At 40.1% G+C, this 18843-nt stretch overlaps 1 protein-coding gene across 1 annotated transcript; it reads left to right on the top strand.

Annotated features, from left to right (window-relative positions):
* Nucleotides 1-2290: 2290 nt before the first annotated feature.
* On the top strand, nucleotides 2291-15427 carry LOC106700047 (adhesion G protein-coupled receptor G3-like). The gene is made up of 12 exons (XM_023332655.1): nucleotides 2291-2414; nucleotides 2587-2647; nucleotides 3450-3534; nucleotides 6978-7106; nucleotides 7335-7493; nucleotides 7571-7613; nucleotides 7700-7788; nucleotides 8506-8624; nucleotides 12555-12835; nucleotides 13761-13857; nucleotides 13950-14269; nucleotides 14357-15427. Exons 1-12 carry the CDS (start codon nucleotides 2360-2362, stop codon nucleotides 14470-14472), a joined length of 1554 nt encoding a protein of 517 aa, XP_023188423.1. The 5' UTR covers nucleotides 2291-2359; the 3' UTR covers nucleotides 14473-15427.
* The last annotated feature ends 3416 nt before the right edge of the window (nucleotides 15428-18843 follow it).

Here is an 18843-nt window from a genome sequence, read left to right as displayed (position 1 = left end):
GACCAACAGACATTTGCATGTCGTTCTGCGTGTGTCTGGGTTTTCTCCAGAAACTTCCACTTCCTCCTTCCAACCAAAACCTATCCATGCACAGCTGGCTGATGATTGTGAAACGCTGCATGGTTCGGTGTGACGGTAAATGATCATGGGTTTGTCTTGTGCCCTCAAGCCGTCCGTCATAAACAGTCTCCATAGAGACCAACCCTCATAGTCAGGGTGGTGAATCTTGCAAAGTTGCGTTTTAAAATGCAACTTGTAAAAAATGTGATTCATTTTGCCTCACAGATGAAGAGCCCCGCCCCCCGAATGGCAGGAAAATTGTTCTTGAATGTCCAGCTTGTCTTTTAAATCCAATAGTTTCTTTGTAGAAGCAAACGTCTGAGTTAAGTTTTCATAATCTTGACTCTTACATCTGAAACGCTGTCTTGCTGTTTGTGACTGCCGGCTGAGACTTTGTGTAGGCTTGTGGTGCAATGCTCTGCAAAGTTACCTACTGATTCTTATCCAACTCACAGCCACTGACCACCTGTACTCTCTCCTGAGAAATATCATCAAACAGTAAATTGTTGAGCAGAAACAGTAAAGACAAAGTGAGTCTTTAACAATTCAGTTGTTTACCAGTTTTCTTTGAGTTGCAGCAAGTATGAAGTAATTCCTCATTTCCATGTAAAATTGTGAGACGTACAAGCAGGCAGAGTGAGGGGGAGGCGTGCTGCTGCTGCTGCTGCTGCTGCTGCTGCTGCTGCTGCTGCTGCTGCACCATTTCCTCTAGGGGTGCCGCTGATTTCTGATCTTATCTTGCTGAACAAAGATCTAAAACTCAACCACTGTCCTCTTCTGCTCTGCAGTGAGAGGTTTGACTGACAGAGCGGCCCACCAGGTCATGTCTGCGCCTTTGCAGTTACCAATATTCACCCCCCTGTTGCCAACACAGCGACTTTCTTCCTACATTTAGCGACATTTCAGACAAAACTAAAATGGTGTCGGCCGAATCGGAATCGGCATGTCAGGAGTTTTAAAAGTATGTAATGAGCGATCGGCCAGAAAACCGCAATCGGTGCACCTCTAATTTTGATGTTGTTTTATCTACCTTTACTTTATACTAGGCACTACTTTCACTCCATAGTTCCCGTCTCTGCAGATTGTCAACCCGTCAAACGGAGGACATCATGATTCACTTCTCTATATGATCAGACGGGATGACATCTTACCGTCTAGCAGCCCTGGTCAGTTTGGGGGAAGTGTTTGTCTGGGCAGAGGTCACATGAACTTTTTTCAGACTCCACAGGAAGCTGCTGATGTCGCTCATTTTCCGCGCTGCGATTACAGAATATGTTACGGGTGACGATGTTTTCTTAGAAACCACAGGATGCCTTACTGAAGAATTCCAAGTTACAGCCAACCTCAACAACGATAATGAAATCCCTTTTGAAATTTTATGTAGCAAATAAACTGATATCTAACTTGTAAAGTTTGTGGTAAATATTTATTCATCTTTAAACAACTAGAGTCTTAAAACCCACAGAGCTTCACAGGAACATCTTTAAATAGTCATGGTGTTTTTTTAGACAGAGTCCACTGGCTGGGCTCCAACCTTCATTTGTGAAGGGTTAAAAAAAAAGCGATCCAAAACAGCATATGTTAAAAATGAATCATTTTTACATTTTTTCATATTTTCTCTCTTCCAGACAAATTCCAAACTAAAGGTAGAATCATTTTCATATCACTTGTTGTTTTGTTACATCACAAAAACCTGATAGTTCAGCAGCTGAGTGTAACCTTTGGTAACATCAGTTACACTTTAATATTGGCTATTAAAGTGTATAACTCAATATATTTTTTAACTTCAAGTGTTTTCGCTCCCTGTTTACACAAGCAAAACCACTAAATTTAAACTCTGTTATCCATCCCACGTCTCAGTTTTGCTTCTTCTCAGCATTTCCTCACCAGCATGACTTGGTTCTTGCTTCTGGCAACATTTGCATAATCTTTGGCTTTTTTTTCCTTTTTCTTTTCCTATAAATAAACTAAGCTTGGGGATTTCATCAGAATTAAAATTGTATCATTTCTCTGAAAATTTATTTGATCAATCTCAGAGCTCCTTGGCAAACCACTGCTTTGTTTTTGTCGTTATGTTAATAAAAAGAACGAATACTTCTCCTTCTTCTAACTACATTATTAGTTTACTCAAAGAACATGACTATTACGAATCACTTCCTCCTCTCCGCCACCTCTCTCTCTCTCAGCATGTGATCAAACCAGATGTGAAACTCTCTGTTTGCTGCAACAAGCAACCCTCAACCACCAGAGCAACGCGGCGCCTCGGTCTGTGATCAGTATCTGTTTGAGAAAGTCCAACATGAAGTGGATTATTCTTTATCTCCTAACACTTTGCTTCCCTACAACCACAGCAGGTGAGTATTCTGGGGTTTTGTAGTTTGAACATCAATTCAGTTGTTAATGTATCCATCCAGGCTGTATTCAAATTGCTAGTCAGGTTTTTCTCGTACTTCTGGCTTATTCAGTTGTCATTTTTGTTTGCCACGAACAGTTCTGACTTCTTCATGTTCTGTGTCCATTTTACAGGCTGTAATCCTCTGGATGTTATTAAAAAGTGCCAAGACGAAGAACCTGAAAGGTGGACCAGGTAAATGATGCTGCTGATGCCTTGCTTATGGGGTTGATTTTAAGCTCCTGTTCTTGCTTCCTAACAGTTTCTTCCTTTTGTCTTTAGTAAATTAAATGGGGGATGTTATGTATTTTCCATTTCATAGCCTAATCAAGTAACTATGTTACCTTTAGTTATAAAATGTTGTACACATCAAACATAACTTAAAAACAAAATTACTTGGCAATTTGATGCCTTGAAATTGCGCTCTGTCTCTTTAAAGAGTAGTATTATGTATTTTCCAGCCACATAGAATAATGTTATAGCACAGTCAAGTAACCATGCTACCTTCAGTTGTTATAAAATGCTTAATACATCAAATATGACTTAAAAGAAATTTTTATTTGTAATTTAGTGCCTTGAATTTGGGCTTCTGTCTCTTTAAGAAAATCCAGCTCTTTCCAACACTCCGCCTTCAGGAAGTCATCACATAGTTCCACTATTTTTTACCATTGTTTCACTGAGAAGTAGCTCTTATACTGAGCTCAGCAGATGTGCATTTCCACCGGGTGTTTGCTAATTGTTGCTACGGCTAGTCTGATGGAGCTGTTTGGGGGAGGGGCTGAGTTTTAGGTAAAGAGGCTGTGTGTTGTATGAGCAGGTGTTCAGGCAACCCCAAATGGTTTGAACATGCATGAAATAATTAAGGTATATATTTTTGATTAGGGAAATAACATTATAACATGATGTAGAGCTCAAAAAAGTCACATTTGCAAAACATCTCCCGTATTCCTTCAATATTGTTGTAAATATGTGCCTTTTTTGAAACGTCTCCTGGTAGGTGCTATGACGATAATATTACGGAGTGCAGACCACTGCGTCGAGCCTCTGGGTTTGTAAATGTCGACCTGAACCCATCAGTTCAGGTGAGGTGATCTGAGGTAAAACTTTTTATCTGGGAAGCATCAACACGAGAACTGATTGGTGTTTCTTGTTTGTTTTGTTTTTTTAAGAAAGTGACACATTGTAAGCATTTATTTCAGTTCATTTTGATGATTAGGGCTTACAACTAACAAACCCCCCCCCAGTGTTTCAGATAACTCAAACCAATAAAAAAGTTATTTTTATTGGCTTTTATTGGTTGGTTTGATTATTGGTTTTACTGGTGGCCAACCTCAGAGTATGTGATTGTACCATACAGTATATACACCTACTATAGGTTGAGTTCCAAGCATTACATGGAAGTGATCAACCTCTGGTTCTGCTGAGGTGTTAAGGAAGCCCATGTTGTTTTCAACTCATCTTCATTATTGGGTCCAGAGTCTCATCGTCCTCTTGACAGAACCCCTTACACTCTCCATGGGGCTCTGGTAAGGCCAGCATTCTGGTCACCATAATGGTTCTTTGGTACAGTTGGTAGTCCTGCTGAAAAAGGAAATCAGTATCTCCATTCACCTTGTCAGCACAGAGAAGCAAGGAATGCTCTAAAATTTCCTGGCAGACGACTTTGAACTTGATCAGAGTCAGTGGACCACCACCATCAGACGACGAAGACGCCACACCCCTATTTGTGACAGTCATCCCAGATTTCCTCATAGAAAACTTTACTTTCACATGAAAAGAGGAGTTTGGACCACCGAGCAACAGTCCAGTTCTTTGTTCTTCTCATCAGAGGTATAAATGTTGTCTCTAGCCCAGGTGTTTAACAAACTGAATGTTGTAGCAAATGTCTTGGATAAATCAGTGTGTGAGGTGACTTCTAAACTCCTGACTCCAGCATCACTCAATGTTTTGTGAGTCTTTGCCAAACTCCTGTTTCCTTCTTTCCTTGTGAACCTTTTTTTCTTTTCCATTAACATGGAAGGAGACAGAGCTTGTTCAGCTGTGGCCTTTTGTCTTTGTGGTTGGTGTCAGTGACCGTCTACTCAAAGTGTCCAGTCTGAGGTCTTCCTCATGATTATGAAGGCCACAACATTTCTGCAAATGTCTGATGTTCTGAGAAACTGAACGATGGGTTTCCATGAGATGTAAGTCATAATCATCAACATGAACAGAATATGCATGAAAAAAACAACATACAGCTGAAACCAGAATTTTACATACACCAAATAAAAAGACACATACTAGTATATCTAAATAAAATTAAAATGTTGTGTAAAAGTGCAATATTTCATGCCAGTTACCTCAAAAATTCAACTCACATATTATATAAAATAATCACACGCAGTGATGTATTCAATGTCTTTTTTACTTGTGATTTTGATCATTATTCAGATTAAGATTAACTTTATCTTGGTAAATAAACATTGCAAATAAGAAAAAAACAAAACAAAATTCTGCTTTACAAACCACTAATTTACCAAAAAAGGAATACCTTAGGCTCACAACCCTAAAATCCAGACAGACAGACAGACAGCCTTCACAAGGAAGGGAAGTCACAAAAGGTTATTGCTGAAGAAGTTGATTATTCAGAGTTTTTTAGCCAAGAATACTAACAGAAAAATGAGTGGAACAAAAAAGCATGGTATAAAAAAACTACACCAACAACAGGGAGGGCCGCAGCCTTGAGAGAATTGTCAAGTGAAATTCAGAAGAGCCATCACACAGACAAATACTAAACATGGACTGAAAATGTCCCATTCATTGCGTCAAGCCTCAATGAATGGGCTTGACACGTTCAGCTCCTTTCCTCTTCAACCTGGGCTGAGGAGAAAAGGAGCTGGACAGTTGAGCAACGGGTCAGAGTTCTGTTTTCAGATGAAAGTAAATTCTGCATTTCATTTGGTCTCAGAGACTGGAGGAAACCTGAAGAGGCAGAGAATCCATGTTACCATGTCATTTCTGGATTTGAGTCCACAGTCAATGCAGTCATGTACCAGGAAGTGTTCGAGCTTTTCATGCTTCCTTCTGCTGACAATCCGGATGGAGATGCCGATTTTATCTTCCAGCAGGACTTGGCTCCTGCCCACACTGCCAAATGTACCTAAAGTTGGTTCAGTAACCATGGTGTTTCTGTTCTTCATTGGTCAGCAAACTCCCCTGACCTTTGACCCTATAGAAAATCTATTGGCAGAAGGGGAATAGGAGACACTAAACCCAACAAGGCAGATGACCTGAAAGCATCATACCAGCCTGCAGAAAGCCACAGGTTGATCGCCTCTATGCCAAGGCACATTGATGCAGTAATTCATGCAACCAAGTAATGAGAGCATAGAAACACATTTTTTATTTTAAATAAATAAAAGCTTGAAATATGTTACTCTGTGTACACGATTTCTATAAAATGACCTTTTCACTGCAGTAGAGACCAGACATTTACATACACTAAAAAAAGCCATGTAGACATTTTCGTCTCTCTGTCTGAAGTTAACTCAAGTCACTCCTTGATTCTTTTGTTTTAGGTCAGTTAGAAAGCAAAATTATTTCCATGTCCTAAAAACCCCTATGAGAATTATGTCAGGGAATTATTTTTTAACTTCTTTAAAATAAAAACTATTCATTCATTTCCTCAACGCTCACTTGTTTAACGTTAATTGTTCAAGTTAAGGTTTGCAGATCAATTTGTTTTTTCTCTGAGTGAAAATAAAACCAAGATTTAAGTGCTGAAGTCCTTAAACATTACAATTTAGTAACTTGTTAATATTGAGTATAGTCTGAGTCTACTGTAATTTAAACTGTCTGCAGAGTAGTCTAATCTCTTATATAGTCAATGTTTGATATTAAAGCTCTGTTGGAGAGAATGTAGTAAAAGATACGACAGATTTGGATGTTATGAATATGTTTATTTGAAGACACTGGAATGCATGAACATTTTAAAGAATTCATTTTTCAGTTATTAGAGGCTGAAGTATAGAAAATGGAGCTCAGGGAAATGTGTGTATAAAATAACCTTAAAATAAAGAGATGCAAATTGGACACAGACACAGATCACCATCACACCAACACCCCCAACCGCCAGCAAGGGAGGCGGGGGGGTCACAGAACAGGTGGTTCGCTCAGGGCACCAAACAGGCTAGGACCGCCTCTGGCTATATAATTTTGGTAATTCTGACTGACCTAAAACAAGAGTGTTAGCATTGGACAGAGTTCACAGACAAAAATGTGTATCTTTTTATTCGGTGTAAATCATTTGGTTTCAACTGTATAACCGTGTTGACTCTTTAAAATATAGTTTCTCTCGTTGAATTGAATTAATAAACTAAATTAATCTTTTGACATTTACAGGATTAATGTGTGTCCTGTGTTTATGTTTATAAAGTGTGTTCACAGTTTAATTGAACTAGATCATAGTAAATCATTAGATTATATTCAGAGGACATGTTGTGAAACATAACTGGTTTTAACTGAGTAAAATCCTTCTGGTTTGAAGGCTGAGTTAGGCCCCACATCCAATCACGAAGTCCGAATCCCATCGTCAGCTCTTCAGAGAATCAGAAGAACGCCGTCGGAGGAAACCGTCCAGGTGGTTGCCTCGGTGATCAACAGCACATTATTTCAGGTGTGATTCTCTGAACAAACAAGCGTAACGCCCTTTATTCATTTAGCTGGACTTCCAGCTTAAGCTAGCGTGTCATTGTGAATGTATCAGATGGTTCTTCCCTTCGGGCTCATTTGCATTAATTTCCATTATGAATTTTTTTATAGTACACAATGGAGACAGTAGAGGATGTGTTTCTAGAAGAACACTAGTTTTAAAAGAGAGGCCAATTCTGTCTCCTCATTGCAGCGAACTCCTCGGAGCAGAGGAAGAAGCATAATTCCCCAGCCGACTGTCAGAGTAGAGGGAACTGTTTTAAGAGGGCTGGTCCTGTTTGTGAAAGCTGGAAGCCAGCCAGTCAGCAATCTTATTGAGCCCATCCAGTTAATCTTCAAACACAATGAGAAGGTAACTAAATAAATACAATGATAAACACTTAAAAAACAAGAATTATCCTTCATTTTGATTCCCTTCCTATGTTTCAGGAGAACAGTGGAACATGTGTGTTTTGGAAGGAGGATGAAACAGGTGTGATATGGATGAAAACACTTTAACTATTCTTAAATGAAAGCATCAAGTCAGGATTTACATGTTTGTTTTTCTTCTTTCATTAGAGTGGAACAGTGAAGGCTGTTCTACCACTAAAACCGAAGATGAATTTATCTGCAGCTGCAACCATCTGAGCTTTTTTGCTGTGCTTGTGGTAAATCGTGTTTTTCTGCCCCATAATCTAGTCCATCCATTCATTTTCTAACACTCTGGTCTCTAGTGGGGCTGGGAGGGGTGCTGGTGCCCATCTCCAGCTATCGTTCCGAGCGAGAGGCGAGGTCACCCCACTAGGTCGCCAGTCTGTCGCAGGGCAACACACACTCACTCCTAGGGAGAATTTAGAGAGACCAATTAACCTAACAGTCATGGTTTTGGACTGTGGGAACCCACACATGCACAGGGAGAACATGCAAACTTCGTGCAGAAAGACCCCAGGTCGGGAATTCAACCCAGGACCTTTTTGCTGCAAGGCAACAGCTCTACCAACTGCGCCACTGTGCAGCCTCTAGTCCATAATCTAGTCCATGTAGCATTTTGTCATGTTAACCTAAAACTTAAATATTTTGGGGGAATTCTTTCACACCAGGCCAAAACACAAAATAGTGCATAATTGTTGCGTGGCAGGAATATCATAGATGGTTTTCAAATTGTTAACAAACACATATTTGGAAAAATCCCTTTGCATTTACATTCTGCCCCAAATCTATGAGAAACATTTGCTGTAGTTTCTACATTAGTTACACACACTGATCAGATTTGGCTGTGAATAGCTTAGCATCTCAGAGGTGAAAGACATAAACAGCAAACAAAATGTCTCCTGATGATTGATATAAAATGCATTTCAGTTAAACCTTATTTTTTCCCTGTATAGAATCCAGATTTGAAGGTGGATGAAGATCATGTTAAGGCTCTCAGCTTCATCACCTACGTTGGATCGGCGCTCTCTGCCTTCTTTGCTTTCATCAGCCTGTTCATCTATGTTGGTCTGCAGTAAGTTTTCACTTTAACTTGAACCTTTTTTTATTAATGGGATTGACATAGTTTGTATTTTAAGGCTAATAATAATGAAATATTCAGTTGCATTTCACTTTCAATGGGTTTCTTTATTCAACAAACTGAACAGAGAATCCAAATCAAGCAGATGAAGACATGTAGATTCTTTTCCACAGTGACAACCAGCTGTGGCCCCAGTAACTGCATATGAACAATGAAATTAAAGGATTAAATTATGAATGATTCCCCTGCTGTGACCTGAACACACACCAACCTAAATTTTGTACCTGCTTATGTGTAATCAAGCGTATAAATGTTTTGATGTTGATCTGAAGCTGAAGTCCTGCTCTGCTGCCGCACTGAAGACTAGAATTACAAGGGCCACTTTAGCCAAAGTTTTCAAATCGGAGAATAATTTCTCCAACTAAAGACATCAGAAGACAAAAAGATTCTGAACAAGGAGTTTTAGTTATTCTGAAATCCCTCACTTCAGCAGAACCTCCTGCACCAGACAAAGTCATGTCTACAAATCTTCAAAGGTCAGCTCCCGGATGGCGAGATGCATTTAGTTAAGTGTCCAGGTCAGAGAAGATACTCAGAAATTTTTTTTTATTATTGATTTATTTAGTCACCTACACAATGTAAACTGTACGTAAAGTTGAAAATGTTGATGCATCTGCACCAAGTGGTCAGGTATGTAATAAAATGACAGATGACCTTCAGGTTTTTTCTGTCAGCATTAAAAAGAACAAGGATGGAGAATATTCCATTAACACAACCCCTGCTTCATATATATTTACAAAGAAACACCGTATTACCTTTCTTATATTTAATATTTAAAGTGTCTAAATTGAGAGTAATGTGGAACCGAGGTCAAATTCTTTGTGTTGCACAAACTGGGTAATAATAAGGCTGACTCTGAGAATTGTGAACAAGTGGTTTTTCATGGGTAGAAGTGTCACATACCACAACCGTTTATGCACAAGTATAAATGTCATGAAGTCCCTCTGTCATCATAGTGTTCTGTTATGAATCCTGTGACCCAGATAGGATAGGATAGGATGGAACAGGGTAGGGTTGTGGTGTGAGTGTTCAACTCAACCACAAAACAAGCAAGGTGTAGAGCAGGGGTCCCCAAACTTTCTCCTGTGAGGGCCACATAACTTGTCCCTTCTCTGATGGGGGGCCGGGGTCAATTTGTAACAGAAAAAGTGTGACGATTGTAAGAGTGCTAAACATAAAAATGTATTGTTTTTCAGAAAGCACAATCAAATAACCTTTTCTGGATTCTTCAGAGAACAAAAGTCAGGAAATAACTCTATTTATGAAATAAATAATAACCAAATAACACTGGGTTCTCTACATAAAAAAAAGGGTTAGGGTCAATTATATGCATGTATAAAATAGTTACTAACTAGTAGTTAATAATAAATAAAGTTCATTACTAAGGAACATTTATTTTATTGCAAAAGTCCAACTTATCAAACAAAAATGCACATATATGAAAATACTCTGGTATCGTTCAGGGGGCCGGACCAAATGTGGAGGCGGGCCGCATCTGGCCCGCGGGCCGTAGTTTGGGGACCACTGGTGTAGAGACTGGTTGAAGATCATAGCGTTGGCACCCAGAGAGACACATATCCTGTGCTGAAAAAAGCTGCAAGGCCACATTGCAAAATAGAAGCCATTACTCAAAAAATATATAAAAAAATACTCAGACAGGCAGATTACAGTTTGCAAATACTCTGACTGAACTTTCCGAAGTGTGGAATCACAAAAACATTCTGTGGAAATATTGAAGCAAGGTCTCAGAAACTCAAAGTCTAGGCACATATGGGTTTTTTAAATGGACAGTGTCCCTGAACACACCACCAAAATAGTTACGAAGATTCTGAAGGACATATTCACACTTGTTGTGTCCTTGGGGAAGACACTTCATCTGCTTTTCTGCTGCTGTTGGTCATTCAGTCTCTTGTGGTGCCAACGGAACATTATTCTGTAATAGGGCAGCTATTGCACACTTATTAGTGTGAACACTGTTTCCCACTAAGGAGTTTCCTGTGTGACACAGAGCATGCGAATGTGGTTGCGTTTGTGATTTTCCTTTGCACTTCCATGCCTGGTGGATGTCTGTATTGAATTTGCCTGAAGTAAGCATTGACCTCTGCAGAGTGAAATGCACCTGGGTATGTGGGGGCATTTAACCAGGTATTTCACAAATGGTATGGAGAGCTTGGGGGGAAAAGCCATGGTTTGAAGAAATGGTATGTTTGGGATTTGCTACAAACCATTTCGGGGACTTAGCAAACACATGGAGGACGATGCTCTGATCAAATGAACTTTTAGTATTACCCATCAGTGGCTGAAAAATACTATGATAGTAACTAAAGACAAATCTAAGAAAACCTGCTTCTTCTTTATCTCTAAAGATTTTTTTGGGAAATAAATGATAAATAATCAGTTCTACACCTTCCAATATCAGAAAAAAAGCTTCTGCTGAACTATCTGAAAAAGCACACGCATTTGATCAGGTATGTGATCGTTATACAATTTTATGTTGTTCAGATCAATGTAAGCTAGGGAAATCGTTCAACTAGCAGCAATGGATGAGAAACCACATGTCTTACGATATGTTCTTTCAGCTTAGAAAAACAAACACTAAGCACAGATTGTAACACCCATTGCAACATCTGTTGTGTAGAGGCAGTTATTAATGTATTATATAAGAAGTTTGTCACACACAATGATGAGGTTCTGACTGAGTTTTTCTCATATCTTTATGGAGTCTTTGAATCATAAGAGGGATCTCACACTTGAAGAAAGACACAGTAGACCTAATGTGACACCGTTACAGGATTTGACTGATAGAAGAGTTAGGCAGTGTAAAAATCAAAAAAATATACTTAAATTTAAACTGTCTAATATTTTTGGACCTTACCTGTCAGTGGGTCATTCTCACAGCACCGAAGTAATTTACACTCTGTTCTCAAAACCTATTTCTCACAGGAAGATGAGTCATATTGAACAGTTTCCTTTCACAATTTCCTTGGTAAATAATAATCATCTTATTTGGAACTGAGCACCAAATGTCAACATCACACCAGTTTAACAAGTCAAAGTAACATTCACACAAACCTAATGTTTTGAGATTGCTTTAGCCCTGGTATTTGTTGAATTACCTGTTAGCCTCAGCCTCCAGGTCCATAAAGACTTGGACTAACTAAAGGCACCAAGAGAAAAATCTACTGTAGATAAACTAATAATAGTTCAAAAGAAAATTACTAAAGAACTCTAGAACTATTTCTTTAAATCACCACAGAAGCAGCCACCTACAGCTGGAACAAAACAAAAACTCCTCAAATGACTCTGGTCTCATTTTTTGTTTAGTTTGAGTGGCAACAGAAATATGGCAGGAGTTCAGAGAAACTGAGGGAGTCATGGAGACTCACAAGAAGATTCACAACATCTTTGGGTCCAAAACAGTGGAATACATGGAAAATAAGTAATCAGTTCTGACCCAGCCAATTGCTGCAGGTTACTGTGGTGTTTGGTTCAGAAAACTCTTCAAAGGATGTTCTAAATTAAACTTTAAAGGTTTACTGCCTGAATTGTGCGATGGACCAACTCCAATCATTTGATTTGTTGCATTGCACAGCAAGACATCGAGGTGAACTGTAGTCATGTAGGAAATGTCAGAGTCAGCAAAAATTTTGCATCTGCATTATAAAACTAACAACACATCTCTGGGTGCACAGATAAAGCCTCCATGTATGGAGGCCTCAGTCACAGCCATCACAGGCTGCATGTCTTACCCCTTTATCACAACCCACTTTTCTGTTTAGTCATTAGCAAATAAAGGCCACTAGAGCCAAAAATATCCTTTAAAATTAAAAAGCAAACAATTCATTTCTGTCTTGTCTCCTTTAGTCGACGACGTTCGGAAAAGGCCCTCAGCATCCACATGCAGCTAACAGGGGCGTTGTTGTGCCTCCACCTCGGCTTCCTGAGTGGCAGTTTCTGGTCTTTTCTGCCAGATGAGAACAAGTACAGCTGGGTTTGTGGAGGTCTGGGCCTCTTCCTGCACTGGTCTCTGCTGGCCACCTTCACCTGGGTGGCTGTGGAAGGATTCCACCTTTACCTTCTCCTCATCCGAGTCTTTAACATCTACGTCAGAAGATACCTGCTCAAACTCTGCCTGGTGGGATGGGGTGAGTTTGGGACTCTGGTTGGGAGCAAGAAGCTAATTGCTCCAAACAATTAACAAATTTGTGTAGTCACTGTTTGCATAAATCTCTAAACAGTGACTATTGTTACGTCCCGCTACCCTCACCCTGGCTCGTTCTTATTTTTTTATACCGATTACGGGAGAGAAGGGGCTGCAACAATAAGTGCGATAATGATTTACACAAAAAGGAACAAAGTAAAGAGAAACAAAACTGGGCACCTGACGGAACACACACTGTGGCGGGGGCTTACCTTAGATGTCCGATCAGTAGATCATATTCCTTGACTAGCTGGCATCCATTGAGAAGGGCGATTTGCAGTTTATTCATTCCCTCATTCATCAGCCGCTCCGTTTAATAGTTTTTTTTTCTTTATCTTTAAATATATAGTTTTTTCTCTTTTCCTAAAAAACGCACCTCTGGTGATTTCGTCGGTGGTTGATCTTGGCAGGCGTGTAACTCCCCGGTGCTAAAATTCTTTAGCGTCCAGCCGGTTTTCCCAAAACAAATCCAAACAAACAAAAACAAACTTCATCCTGGTCAAAACTTCCGACGCTCCCCTCTGGGTGGATCCGTCCTGAGGTGAAGGTACTCCTTTTCCATCCACAGCCTTCCCGCACCGTATTTTTAATCAATTTTTCTTAGCCTAAAACTCCGCTGCTGCGGCAGCTTCTTACAGGCCACCATCACTCATCCCCCTCAGGTGCGCCACCAGCCCAGCTAAAACACCTTGGCTGACTGTGCCCCACCCCCACCAGTGAACCGTCAAAGGTGCCAACAATAAAAACAAAAATAAACAATCAGGAGGTGGAATCAAAGTGTGAGCATGTAACACTATGTTTGGTTTTGTTTTTGATCTTGATTCTAATGATATAGCTGCGGTTTGTCCTTCCTCTTGCTTTCTCCTCAGGTTTTCCTACCCTTGTTGTATCAATTTGTGGGCCTTTACATGTCTATGGCAGATACACTCTGAAATCGAGGGATTCCAACGACCAAACATCAGAAATGTAAGACATTTCCATGAGTTCACATGTGCAGCTGAGTCAGTCAATGAAACTCCCAAACGACAAAAGTCTCTGTTTTGTTACTTCTTGAACAGATGCTGGATGAACAGTGACATCCCACAGACAAAGTTGGTCACGTACATCACTGTGGCTTTTCTTTGCCTGGTGGTTCTGTATAATTCCTGCATGCTGTTGCTGGTGGTGTTTAAAATGCGGGAGTTACGACGTGGCAGAGGAGACCGCGAGTCCAGCGACTGGAAGAAGATGAGCAAGGAGAAAGAGTCCAGGTTATGGAAGGACGGCGCCACAGTTCTCGGCCTCAGCTGTGTACTGGGGTTACCATGGGGACTAGCCATCCTCACCTATGTTAACTTACCTGGAATCTACTTGTTCACCATCTTTAACTCTCTGCAAGGTCAGTCAGTATATGCGACACTAAATGTTGGTATCCACTGACAGGTTGATTCACCTGAATGATTTACTGGTTCTTTTGTCTGTTCAGGTCTATTTATCTTCCTGTGGTCAGTGGCTTTATCATGCAAGTCTCGATCAGAAAACAACTCTTCAGTCCGAGATCCTTCCACCCAGAAAATGATGACAACCAGCTTCAATAACTGAATCACTGATTTTTGCTGTATGAACAAACAGTGCCTATATTAGGTGTTGACGGACTAGTGGATTCCTTTTATATGCATTATAATATTGCATACAATGACTCTTTTTGCTAATGTTAGACTTTTCTATAAGATTTCTTTAAAAAGACAGTGCTCCAGAAATATGATGTTCTTTGCATGTATTTATTGTTCAGTTTTTATGTTTATTAAATATATCAGGAAAACCTGATATTCACCTGATTGGATGGACATCTGTGTCCATCCAAAGTTTTTCAGTTTAACTAATAGATGGTTTTACCCAACCAAACTGTTGGACAGCTGAGGTTTGGCTTCTGGGTGGGTGTTTGTTCAGTTCCTACAGCCATCCACCAGAGGGAGCCAGGAGGTCGCTGCTTCACGGAGAACCTGCTGAGCTAATTACATGCACCTGCAAATTCTCTGCTGAATCAGCCAGAGCTGAAAAGGAGCCAAATTGCCAGTCCTCTGATGCCTGAGTCTTAGCTTTACATCTGGGCCTCTCAGTGTTTGGTCTTTTTATGTTCCCTGAGCTTTTTGGATTTTTTTGTGACTTAATCTATGATCTCCTATAAAGGCGTTCTATGCAGCGCTCTGGATTCTAGTGATGGTGAGATGAAGCTTCCTGAAGCCCTGAGGCATTCCAGCCAATTGTTGGACTCATGATCTGGTGCATCACGGTGCTTCATTTGATCTGCTGCGACATCAAGTGGACAATATATGTAAAATAGGCAAAGTGAAAACAACTTGAAGCCTTACAATAATAAGTAAATGATGTTTATTTTTCTGATACATAAATTCTGATTATAGTCTTAATCTGTTCAGATGAAAGAAAACTGGAAACAAATGGGGGAGATAGTTGTGATTGACTTGTTACTCTTACCAAACTATGTCACTAGGGACAAATTTACATTATTTACTTAAAAATAAAAAATTCAACTTTGCTTGGATTTATGTGATTTCTCTGTTATGAGATGATTCTGTCTGCTACAGAAAATACTCATGCTGACAGAGCAAGGATGAAGCAAGAAACACATGGCTGGCTTATAGAAGTTGGGCTAAAACAGGGGTGCCCAAAGTGGGTCCTGCAGGGCCGGCATCCTGCATGTTTTAGTCTCTCCCTGGTTTAACGCACCTGGATCAAATGATGGCTCATTAGAAGGCCTAAGAAGAACGCTGACTTGCTGAAAAGGTTGTTACTACCAGCAGGGAGAGAATTAAAACGTGCAGGATGCTGGCCCTCAAGTACCAACTTTTTGCACCCCTCGGCTAAAACATTTAGTGACTTTCCAAATATTCCAGTGACTGTTTTCTGTCTCACCTTGGCATCCAAAAATGACTTGGCTGAACTTGGCTGACCTGGTTAGTGCCTTTCTGTAGAGCTCAATAATGCATCAGCACAGGTGAGGATTTATATCATTAAAGTTCATTTGGACACGATACTTATACTTTTAAAAAATGTGAAAGTAGAACACAGGATTTTTTAACCAACACAGTGGATGCTGGTGATGGTTTAATATTGCTGTGGGAAACTATTTGCTGTGTGAAACAAAATGTTGCCAGACAAGGGAAAATTCCAATAATTTGTAATATTTTGTGACGCATCTTTTTTCCATCAGAAAAATTGCACAATCAATAAAATCTTAAAACAAGGAAATGTGACGAGTGAAACATCAGTGTTTTCCCTTTTATTTCGATCCGCAAGCAAACTGACGATGAATCAGTTCCTGGATCAGTCACGTGGTACGGCCCACTTCCGTGACTTCAAACGTCACAAGCTGCTCCATCATTACATGCCTCGATACACGCTTCATAAAAATCCTCCTGGATTACTCGACCCACGCTCTGAAGCCTCAGCACTTCTCATCACTACTGAATTTTTCTTCCTGTGCTGCCTTGGTTTCTCCTCGTGTTCTAAAGACAATTAGTATATAGAACTCGGATGTTCTCTGGTTCAAATGTTATGAACGTCTTGTTCCTCTTCCAACAAGTCTGTGCTGAGTAACCTGCCCGCCCTCCAACAGTATTACCATACAGCAGCCTCCACCAGACAGCTCCACAGATCTCTGGCTCCCAGCTTTACACAACTCTGGATCAACACCAACTCAAACTCTGGAACCCAATCACTCCCTACCCCACCCTTCTCCGGCAGACTATTGTTCTTCGTCTCCATCAGTTTGGGCTCCGTTCCACATTAATCATCAGTGACTCTGCACGTGGGCCAAATGCATAGTAGAAACCAATTTACGGACTAGTTATTTAAAATAAAATGATGCACTTTTAAAAAAAAAATTGAAGCAACAAAGATGGAGCTGTTATATTCTCCGTTGCCCATATGAACATCTGGAATTTCTCCAGGAGGGAAAAGGCAAAGTCAGATCAAATGAAGTGTATTTGTACAGCACATTTCAGCAACAAGGTAGTTCAAAATGCTTTACACCGCAAAAACAAAGAACAGTAACGAGTTACGAAACAGTAAACATAAAATTTTGTTAAATGGCATCAAAATCAAATATATATGAAATATATTCATATATATTGAAAGGTTATTAATCAAAGGCAACTCTAAACAGATGGGGCTTTTAGCCTTGATTTAAAGGAGCTCAGTGTTTTTGCTGGGAAGCTGGGGCTTGAGTTCTGTGTGGGTATTGTGCAGTTCTCACAGTCAACCACCAGAGGGAGTAACGAGGTTAGTGTTCACCCGAGGTGGACCTGAGGAGCCGCTACACACACCTGCAAATCATCTGCCTCATCAGCAATAGCTTAAGCAGCCTGCAGGGCCCGAGTCTTCTTAGCTTTACATGGTACATTTTGCTAGACATTGTCAAACATTGAGATGTTTCTTGTCAAACACACTGTTTTGAAGCCAAAAGCCTCCGAAATATATGGGGACACGTCGAAAATCAACTCATTTAAAGTTAGTTACACAAATACAAAGACGCTAACATAAATGTACCTTAACATAACTGGACTGGTTAAGGTCGCTATTAAGCTAACTTTCCATCAACAGCTCCATAAATCTTTTTGATAAACATTACATTACCCAGACGCATGCAAACATACCTTGATCTTGTCTCTTCTATTCTTCCTCTTCCTCTTCTCTCTGTCCCTGAAGGATAAGTCCTCTTTTGTTGTTTTGTTTACTTCTCCTCCACCGGTGCTTCGGGCGCGCGCGCTGCACATTGCAGGGCAGCTCGTGACCTACCCCGGCCACCAGGCGGACCCCAAGAGCAAATTGTTGTTTTTTTCTTTTTGCCCATATAAAGAATGATTTCTATATGATCAAAAATATATTATTGCAAAATAAAATGTAACTACTTTATAATTAAATGGGGTGTTTTGTTAATATAATCACATAGAAATCATTACTAAAAACAAAGAAAACAACAGAAATATATCAGTTCCACTTAGGGGGCTCGTTGCCCCAGAGCCCAAAGCAGACGAGACCATCAAAAAGTGTTCTGAATACCAGGACCGCTCTCAAGTACTACAACACAGGATGTTGGTGACAAACTTCTCATTCAGTGTGATAAAAACTCTGCCTCTACACAGCAGATGTTGCAATGGGTCTCTGTGGTTAGAGGTTTTTTTTTTTTTAAGTTGAAAGAACAAGCCATGAGACACATTCGGATTCTTATTTATAGCTGCTTATCAAACTATTTACTTTGCTGATCACAAACACATTATATAAAGATCACTTATCGGTTCAAATGCATCTGCTTCTTCGGGTGTTTCGGAAGAAGCTTTTTTTTCCAAGAGTGGAAGATGTGGAACGGATTATTTATGATTCATTTTCCCCCTGAGAACCTTAGAGAGAAATAACAAAGCTGCATGTTCTACAACAGCAGTCTTCATCTCAGCATCCAGTCAGGCTCTGCAGGGTCCTGCTAATGACCTCATTATTTGACTCAGGTGTGTTGAAGCAGAGACGCATCTAAAAGCTACAGGGAACCGGACCTCCTGGTCTGGATTTGAAGATCAGTGTTCTGGTGTAATGGTTGATGTACAAACAAGCAGAAACGAACATAACTTGATACTTCCTGAAGGGGAGGTGAAGGGTGTATACACACACACACACACACAGACACACACACACATATATATATATATATATATATATATATATATATATATATATATATATAGTATTTTGTCTGCAAAAAGTGGGAAGAAAAGTGGAGAGGATCATTGGGACTCCACTCCCCCCTACCCAGAACATTGCACACAGACGCTGCTTAGCCAGAGTAAACCAGATCCTCTCTGATTCCACCCGTCCTCTCCAGTGGCCAAAGCGATGTGTCTTTGTGCAACGACAATAAAATAAGTCTAATCTGTAACTGCAGCAAATTAATACAAGAGG

This window comes from Xiphophorus maculatus, chromosome 4 (genome assembly GCF_002775205.1).
Source record: "Xiphophorus maculatus strain JP 163 A chromosome 4, X_maculatus-5.0-male, whole genome shotgun sequence".
NCBI classification, from domain to species: domain Eukaryota; kingdom Metazoa; phylum Chordata; class Actinopteri; order Cyprinodontiformes; family Poeciliidae; genus Xiphophorus; species Xiphophorus maculatus.
Note: the sequence above shows the minus strand (reverse complement) of the source record. Positions and strands in the feature narration are given on the sequence as shown.

Coding starts and splice junctions, on each gene's coding strand:
- LOC106700047 (XM_023332655.1), top strand. CDS start 2,360: ATGAAGTGGATTATTCTTTATCTCCTAACACTTTGCTTCCCTACAACC. Junction 7,494..7,570: donor TCTTCAAACACAATGAGAAG/GTAACTAAATAA, acceptor CCTATGTTTCAG/GAGAACAGTGGAACATGTGT. Junction 8,625..12,554: donor TTCATCTATGTTGGTCTGCA/GTAAGTTTTCAC, acceptor TGTCTCCTTTAG/TCGACGACGTTCGGAAAAGG.